The sequence below is a fragment of the Physcomitrium patens genome, chromosome 14 (assembly GCF_059467195.1).
Source record: "Physcomitrium patens ecotype Gransden chromosome 14, ASM5946719v1, whole genome shotgun sequence".
Lineage (NCBI taxonomy): Eukaryota > Viridiplantae > Streptophyta > Bryopsida > Funariales > Funariaceae > Physcomitrium > Physcomitrium patens.
This window is the reverse complement of record NC_143423.1, coordinates 6,012,908-6,020,734: the sequence shown is the minus strand read 5'-3', so window position 1 is coordinate 6,020,734 and position 7,827 is coordinate 6,012,908. Positions and strand designations below refer to the sequence as shown.

Sequence of the window (7,827 nt, the reverse complement as noted above, 5' to 3'; positions counted from 1 at the left end):
TACAGCAACATAATCTTCTGCAAGTTCTAGTTGATTTCATCATATTGTAGTTCAATCCAAAGCAACTTAAAAGTTTAACGAGACATTAGATGCTGTTGTTTGCCAGATAAGCACAATCAATTGTGAGTGTTAAAACTGAAGGGTTTTGACATTGTTTTTATCAAAATAATAAAAGAAATCTTCATTTAGTCCTTTCGAATTATACCTTGACGATTCTACTAAACTACTAGTACAGCTCTTTTAAAATGTACAAGCATTTATTATGCAAACGAAATAATTATAGTACTTCAACTTTTCTAATAATAAATGTCGAAAAATACGCTTAGGATTTTTGAATTTTCTGAACAGCAAAATATCCAGATATCGTTTTAAATAGTTGTACAAAAAGTTACTAACATATTCTCTATATGCTGAGCTTCACATTCATGACACGTCGTTTACTCATCAACGACTTAGAAGTAAATCTTTGGAGTAGTTCCAAATGAATGTTTCAGTGTCTGCAATAAATTTAAACAATCACAGATCACATTTCAAGATGTCTTGAAATGTGATCTGTGATTGTTTATATTCATTGCAGACACATTGTGCGATTTAGCGAAGTCTTTGAATTTTAACCACGTTGTGTTATGAATAATGCTCATACTCAAACAAAAATTTAGTAAAACGATTCTCCAGAAGATATTTAGTAGTAAAACGATTCTTACAAGAGACCGCAAAGAGCCAAACCTTGAAATCTTGGTTTAATAGGTTTCAAAACTGAAAAAACCCTCAAACGTTAGATACTTACAAACCACTGGTCGAAGTCCATAACCACCTGCTCCCTAACAATGATCAGTAACTAGCCACAGTCAAATGAAAAATAGTTAAAATGATCACTCTTCTAGTACGCATTGAAAGTTAGAAAGAGGCACACTTCCCAATTGCCAATTGCCAATGGTTTGAGTAATTAAGATCATGTACATTGTCGAGTGCTATATATGAGCCCTATTTACCTTGAAAGCACACATGTTATTCGATTTAGGTAGGTCGCAGTAATTAAGCACCAAACTAGCACTAAGGGAGCTTTTCCCTCAATTCAAATAGCAAGAAAATCACTTCCCTTATCTCCAAAGTTGCCGATGAATGCAATGTGATTTGTAGAGTGGTATCTGGTATAAGAATATAAACTCCAACTTGTGTAGGGGTTATATAATAGCGCCTATAGGCGTTATGTAAGATGGATCGAATAATTAATCAATTGAAGAAAGCCTGCTTTGCATCAGCTCGGCGTACTCCAGTTGCTCCGCCGATAGCGTGTGCTTGTCTAACTTCAACAACCTCAGCTTCTCTGAGTCACACTGCTGCGCTGCCCGCCGACACGCACTTGTACTGCCTGAATCAATCACCATGTTAACAACAGTTCATAATTACTACCAAAAGACATTCGCACTCAACATGAACAAATTCAAAGATAACCTGCAGCGAAAGCCAAAAAAGATGAACCTTGCTTACACTTAACATATCTCAACATAGCGCATTTTACAAGACAATGGAGGAGCGATCTTATTAGGAGTCTCACCACTCAAGTCGAGAAGGTTGAAGACAAGCGGTAATTTCCGTATTTCCGTGACAAAGGTGATAGCAGCCCATATAGTCCTGTACTGCTTCCTGCTGCTCCGTACCACACATATCCCTGTTCCTCCATTCACGTACTTAACTGCACAAAGTAACAGCTCCACATCAAAATGGCTTAAACTTCGAGAACATCAATAAAAAGATAAGTAAAAAAGAAACATTTTTCCAGAACAAAAGAATCACGACCTGTGTCCCAACCCATAATCCTAATTCTAATCCTTGCCATGATAGACCAAAAGAGGGGGGGAGGGGGGGGGGGGTTACATTGCGATCAATACCTTGAAGAGAAGGAAGGCTGGAGGCAAGCCCATATTCGCCGAAGTTGACGAGAAGGCTCTCCTGGATGGCGCTCGCGACATCGTTCTGGGTGATCTTCACATCGGCCAATCGGAGGCCGTGACCCACCACCATCTCTAGCACCATGTACCTGTTCTTGAAAACCACCATGGCAGATTCCTTGCTTGCTGACTCCCTTCTCTCACAAGTACAAAAACCAAACTCCCTTTCTTCTCACAATGCATACAACATCAGCCTTGAGATGCTGGCCTACGCCTAGCATGCCCACCGCCACAAACAGGATTGTCACATCGGATTCACAACACAACACACAGCCCGACGATCTAACCGAGGTCTATCAGATTGCGGCAAACCCCAGCGGCAGAAGAGAAGGAGGAGGAGAATGTGAGGGCACCAAGAGATCGATGTCAAAACACACGAGAAGACCCAACAACATGGTGCACGAGTCGGGGCGGGAGGGGATGATGCAACGACCATGTCGAAAGCTGGATCTGTGGACAAAATAGAGGCCGAGCAAACTCGTTTGGCTCATTGTCATGCTCTCATACTCTTTCTCTCTCGCTGTGTTGGAGAGAGTGTGTGTTTGTGTGTAATTAGGGCAAACGCCATCGTCCTCGTCATCCTCGCCCATATCTGACGTCACCTGGACACTTGTCCTCTTGCTGCTTCTCGCCCGTCCCGCGCTTTCCCAAATATCCCCGTTCCCTCCCTCCCGCTTCCCCGTGTGAATGGGGTCGGGCTTGGCCACGCTGCTTTTTCTTTTTCTTCCTCTTGTTGCTTTTTTTTTTTTCGTTTTTCTTTTTTCTTTTGTCTCGTATTTTCAAGCGTGTGAGCTGGTGTGTGTATTTGTGGGAGCTGGGGTTGGTTTGAAAGTGGGGTTTGTGTTTTTGTGTGTTGTGAATTGGATTGAACATAGTGGGAAAGTTCATGTTGCTTTTTTATTTCGCTCAGGGAACTTTTTTGAACTTCGGAATTTTATTTTATTTTATTTTATTTTGTGTGTGTGTGTGTGTGTGTTGAATTGGAGTTTAATTGACCTCAACTTTTGGTGTAAAAGGACCATGATATATTTGCATCTCTTTTCATAAAAGAATGTCTATAATCCCAAAAGGTTGAAAAAGGAGCTCGAATTGATGAACAAGATGTGTGATACTATAGGAATGTGACAGGGTTTATTTGTGATACTTTCATGACGAATTCAAATTTGTATGCATCACAGTACTTAAAAGATCTTAGAGTGGTGTGCCTGTTGTTGAATAATATTTAAAATGCAAAAGTATTGCAACAAAAATATGTAATGTAACATATTTGAAACAATAATTGGCTGCATACTATAAAATAAAAAAATTAATTGTAAACGATTAATATGCGTACAAATTCTCTAAATGGATGAAATATCACAAAAGCAGAGTGAGATGAACAGAAACTCAAAGCAGAAACACGACGAACAGAGACTCCGAGCAGATTTGAGATGAACGAAGGGTCCGAACAGATAAGGGATGCAAAAAATATGGATGGGCATATTCGAACGAGAAAACGAACGAAGGCATTCATCTACAAGGGGAAGAGGGCAATTCCAGTCGAGAGAGAGATTGGAGGGGAATTTCGGCGTCGCTCATTCGAAGCTCGCCGCGGTGTGTGTGTGTTGCTTCCCTGTGCCTGTTGTGTTGGAAGATTGCTCTCTTGCTTGCTGCGGATTCTCCTTTACTCGGTGCTGCTTGCGATGTTTTTTGAACAGCGCTTGTTACTACTGGACTGAGGAGGTTTTCGTTATTTTTATTTATTTTTTGGACGGGAATTGGAATCTGCCGAGTGGTGTCGTCAACGCAGTTGGGCCAAGATGAGCCTACAGGACATTGAAGAGTTGAAGGCCAATCTCTCGACGTATAAAGAGCAGCTACAGCAAGTACGTGAAACTTATTTCGGTGTTCCCGGGGTCGGTTTGTAGTATTAGGTTTGTATTCTTTTGGAAGATCCGGAGTTGTGTGGCGGTGCTCGGAGAGGATCGTTGGCGACTTACTAGGGTTTTGCATGTTACTGCAGGTGAAGGAATTGCTGGTGTTGGATCCTAACAATGGGGAGTATCAGGAGATGGAGAAAAGTTTGACTGAGGTACGTACCTGTAAATGACGGTCAACTCGGTGCTATGCTTGTGAGTGGCAGTAGATTATGCAAGTCATGGTAGTAAGTCGGTCTGTTGTAGGTTGTGTGGTTTACGCGAGGGGCCCGAACTGCGCCAGGTGTACGTGGTGTACAGAAGTAGTAGGGGGGTTAGAGAAGAACTAGTGGCGATCAACAGAATGTAGCGTCAGCTAGGGTTTGGAAATGTCCTAAGGATCATCAATTTTGTTCAAGCAGGGCAACACGACTTCGCTGCATGCGAGAGAGGACATTTGTCGGAGTTGCTTTGCAAGGTGAGGTGGTTTGCCCTATTGACACACAGCGGTGTGTTCGACAGTGGTCGTGATTTCTTCTACGTTCGCCTCTTACACTGCTGAGAAAACCATAACGTGCCGTCAACTTCCTGCAAGTGCACAACTGTTGAATCGTTTTAACTTAAATCACTCCAGTATATGAATAAGTAGGATTTCAGTGGATGATGTGTCGGTCACATTCGCATCCTGTTCTTAACAATTGATCTGCCAGTTGACTTGAATTTTTGCAGGTCTTGGAGTTGACGTATGATCTGCTTAATGAAGCTCAACAAGCCAAAGAAGATGCAACGGCTTTGGAGCAGGAACAGGAACAAATTGCGGCTACAAGCACGCAGAGGCCTCCCTTTCATCTCTCATCTACTCACACGCCGCTTCAGGTGAGGTCTTTGGCGTATTTTTTGAGCTTTTATACATCAATCAGAATGGATCATGGCTTCGGTTCCAGCCTTTCGGGCTTGGAAATAGGAATACAAGCGACAGATGGCTCCCAAAGAAAATTTCTCGGAACTGAAATGAATGCTTTCAATAGGGATGCTAATTTGACTCTTTGTCTTGTTACCTAACAATTTTTCTTAATAGAAATTGGCTTTTATTGATTTATTTATTTCACAGGGCGAAAGCTTTACACAAAATGTTGCAGACAGACTTCGTGTTGGGACTAAAGTTCAAGCCATGTGGAGTGGAGACGGACAATGGTAATTGATGCCACTGTTTATGATATTTGATTTTAGAATTGAATTCAAACATATATCTAGTTTTTCGTCTGGCTTGAAAGACCTTATTTTTTTTGATTTCTTGTTTAAATGTTTGTCTCAGGGTCACTCAATGAAGTAGTTTGTTCCCTTTTGTAGTCGTCGTTTAACTAACTTTTTACTTTCAAGCTCTGTCTTTCGAAAGGTCACGCTTCGTAGTGCTCAGTGTGATTCTGTATTAGAAGGTTAATATTGTTCGTTTCTGATTGTTCTCATGACAGTTCTATCTAATTAGTTTAGCTTTCTCTGCTACTTGCAGGTATAAAGCCACAGTAGAAGCAGTTACTCCTGGGGGCTATTTTGTTGTCTACGATGAATGGGGAAACAAAGAAGAGGTGCGTGCTTTTAGTTCTTAGGACGTTATGGTAATATGGGGACGTGCCCCGCTAGTCTCTTTAAATTTTTCGCTCTGATGGTTTGAGACCTAAAATATCTTATGTATGTTGCAGGTGAATGCTTCAAATGTAAGGGAATTTAACATTTCAGACAATGATGAGGAAGTTTTAGACAAAATGCTCGATGGAGCTGAGGCAGTTGACGAGGCAAGTGTGGATCCATTATTGAGTGCTGAGCAACAAGCTAATCTCACCAGGCTTGCCTTGAAGAGAAAGATCGAAGAAGCCGCCAACGTGGATGTTATTTCTAAGGATTTGCCCCCAAAGTTGCGGATCAAACCTGATGATCCTGAAGATGTGGTACGTGAGACCTATTTCGACGTCCATATAAGTTCTGATGTAGTCAATGTTTTTCATGTTAACTTCCTTAAAGTTCTGTGCAAATCCAGTTATCTTGTTCATAGGATCTGTTGATCGTTGCAGAAAGCAGCGAAGAAGAAAAAGATACATGCTTTTAAGTCGAAGGTCAGGCTTGAGCAGATGGAGCTGACACAGAACAAAAATCAAAATGCTTGGCAGCAATTTCAAACTACCAAAGGAAAATCCAAAAAAGTACGTGCCTTCTGTCCTGTTCTTTGCTTAATAATGTATTATCTCGAGCTTAATCTATTTATAAGCCGTATTCTTGCTATCACGATTTTGACAAGAATGAAGGATCTTTTGACCCCACTTTTGTAGACTGCAAATTTTCAGTATGTTCCCTCTGAACAATTGCTGCCTGTTTACTTACATCGCAGATTGTGTGTTTTTTCTAGCAGCAAGTGGGGTTTTTCACGGGGCGCAAAAGGGAGAGTATATTCAAAACTCCTGACGATCCTAAGGGGAAGGTAGGTGTTACAGGCAGTGGGAAGGGGACTACTGAATTTCACAAACGTGAGAAGCATTTGCACTTGAAGCTTGGTGTAGATAGAGACGATTATGTATAATTATGATTTATTTCTGTTTTAGGGGATCTGAGTACTTATGAAAACTATGGACATTTTGTTCTGAAATCATGGCCCATCTCTTTGTTGTACTTGCTCGTCATTTGTTTAATAAAGATAAACTCGCCTTTAATGACCATTTGCACTCTTAACTCCCTACTTTCATATCTCCACTTCGAGCTCCGAAAATCCATTCCCTCTCCAAATGTCAATGGCTTCCATGGATGTGGAATGCTGTAGTCACCTATATGCGTCCCTCGTCTTTTTGTAAAGTTGCAGCTGGAACTGAGTCTGCTATTTGTATTCTGTAATTGTGAGGCATTTCTTCACTCCTTTTTACTCCTTTAGTAAACTGTAACCAATTCACCTCATTCTGTTTGGCAGTGGAAGGTGTAAGTTTGGATTTCCATCCATATTATTGCCTCTGACACGTTTACTAGAGCTGAGCATAATTTTACCAAGGTAACTTCTGTTCATGCTTCTGGTTGTGTGCGCTGCTTTAGAACTGTTTATGTGTAGACACCGAACAAATGAATAAATAAATCAAACAAAACCTTGTATTGATATTTTACACCCTGATGAAAAGAGAACAGAATCATGGACACCTTTTCAAGTACTGCAGATGCAATTTTAAGTATCCCAGTGTCTGCAAAGTGTCTCTTCTAGTCAAACAAAGTAACTGTATGCATGCGCTAGCTTCAAAGCTACCACCTCAGGTGCACACTTCCCAAGCTTTAGACAATTCCACTCACCAACATCGTCTGACACTTGTTTGTGCAATTAGATCTAATTAAAGATGTACCTGATTGTGCTGTACAGGATTTCAGTCAATCAAACCGACTTTCTGCAGATCTCAATCATTTTCCTAGTTTCAGTTAAACTGGGTAAACATTTGATATTATGCTGGTATATTCTGGGCATACCTCTATCTATCTGTGTCCCACCTACAATAGATTGTTTGGATTAATTACTTGCACACAACCTATAAAAGTTTTCAAAAGACAAATCAAGATGACATTTTGTCATGCCCCTAAACCAACCCATAGACCTTACCTAAACCACCCTTGCACAAACCCAAAAACACCATTCTTCCTGTAGAAAGATTCCAAGTCCATTCCACACCCACCAATGATCAACAAACTTTACAAGGATGAAGGGTATGGTTTAATGTGATGGAAGTGGAGGGTTTTGCTCAAGTCTATGCCTTGGTTTAGGGGTCAAATGCAAAAACTTCTTTGTTAATTTTTATCAATTAAACCACTATGGAAATTCATTTTTCTTTCTTTCTTTTGGAGCAAATCAGAATCTTATTTCTCCACCTATTTTTTATTTTTTTTTAAAAAAAAACACCTCATGATAGCTGAAAAACCTTAAGTTGATGGTTTAAGCTATTATGACATTACGGAAATTA

The 7,827-nt window shown here is 40.6% G+C and overlaps 2 protein-coding genes across 3 annotated transcripts; one reads left to right on the top strand and one right to left on the bottom strand.

Annotated features, from left to right (window-relative positions):
- Nucleotides 1-890: 890 nt before the first annotated feature.
- Nucleotides 891-2,466, bottom strand: LOC112291075 (putative ribonuclease P/MRP protein subunit POP5). The gene is made up of 3 exons (XM_024538050.3): nucleotides 1,893-2,466; nucleotides 1,559-1,696; nucleotides 891-1,372 (listed from the first exon to the last, which is right to left on the bottom strand). Exons 1-3 carry the CDS (start codon nucleotides 2,059-2,061, stop codon nucleotides 1,230-1,232), a joined length of 450 nt encoding a protein of 149 aa, XP_024393818.1. The 5' UTR covers nucleotides 2,062-2,466; the 3' UTR covers nucleotides 891-1,229.
- A 1,035-nt stretch (nucleotides 2,467-3,501) lies between these two features.
- LOC112291057 (uncharacterized) lies at nucleotides 3,502-6,555 on the top strand. 2 transcript variants are annotated; one of them, XM_024538006.3, is made up of 8 exons: nucleotides 3,502-3,817; nucleotides 3,955-4,023; nucleotides 4,577-4,723; nucleotides 4,959-5,041; nucleotides 5,358-5,433; nucleotides 5,548-5,793; nucleotides 5,917-6,045; nucleotides 6,252-6,555. In XM_024538006.3, the coding sequence occupies exons 1-8, from the start codon at nucleotides 3,752-3,754 to the stop codon at nucleotides 6,417-6,419; spliced, it is 984 nt and encodes a 327-aa protein (XP_024393774.1). In that variant the 5' UTR covers nucleotides 3,502-3,751; the 3' UTR covers nucleotides 6,420-6,555. The 2 variants fall into 2 exon arrangements, with proteins under 2 accessions (XP_024393774.1, XP_024393773.1); XM_024538005.3 differs by having other exon boundaries at nucleotides 6,249-6,555.
- Nucleotides 6,556-7,827: the final 1,272 nt, after the last annotated feature.

What these genes read in the sequence shown, in the direction of transcription:
- LOC112291057 (XM_024538005.3), top strand. Translation starts at nt 3,752, where the DNA reads ATGAGCCTACAGGACATTGAAGAGTTGAAGGCCAATCTCTCGACGTAT. An exon ending in TGGAGTGGAGACGGACAATG is followed by an intron (nt 5,042 to 5,357) that starts GTAATTGATGCC and finishes TGCTACTTGCAG; the next exon opens with GTATAAAGCCACAGTAGAAG. An exon ending in AATGGGGAAACAAAGAAGAG is followed by an intron (nt 5,434 to 5,547) that starts GTGCGTGCTTTT and finishes TGTATGTTGCAG; the next exon opens with GTGAATGCTTCAAATGTAAG.
- LOC112291075 (XM_024538050.3), bottom strand. Translation starts at nt 2,061, where the DNA reads ATGGTGGTTTTCAAGAACAGGTACATGGTGCTAGAGATGGTGGTGGGT. An exon ending in CAGCCTTCCTTCTCTTCAAG is followed by an intron (nt 1,697 to 1,892) that starts GTATTGATCGCA and finishes TACTTTGTGCAG; the next exon opens with TTAAGTACGTGAATGGAGGA. An exon ending in CAACCTTCTCGACTTGAGTG is followed by an intron (nt 1,373 to 1,558) that starts GTGAGACTCCTA and finishes TGATTGATTCAG; the next exon opens with GCAGTACAAGTGCGTGTCGG.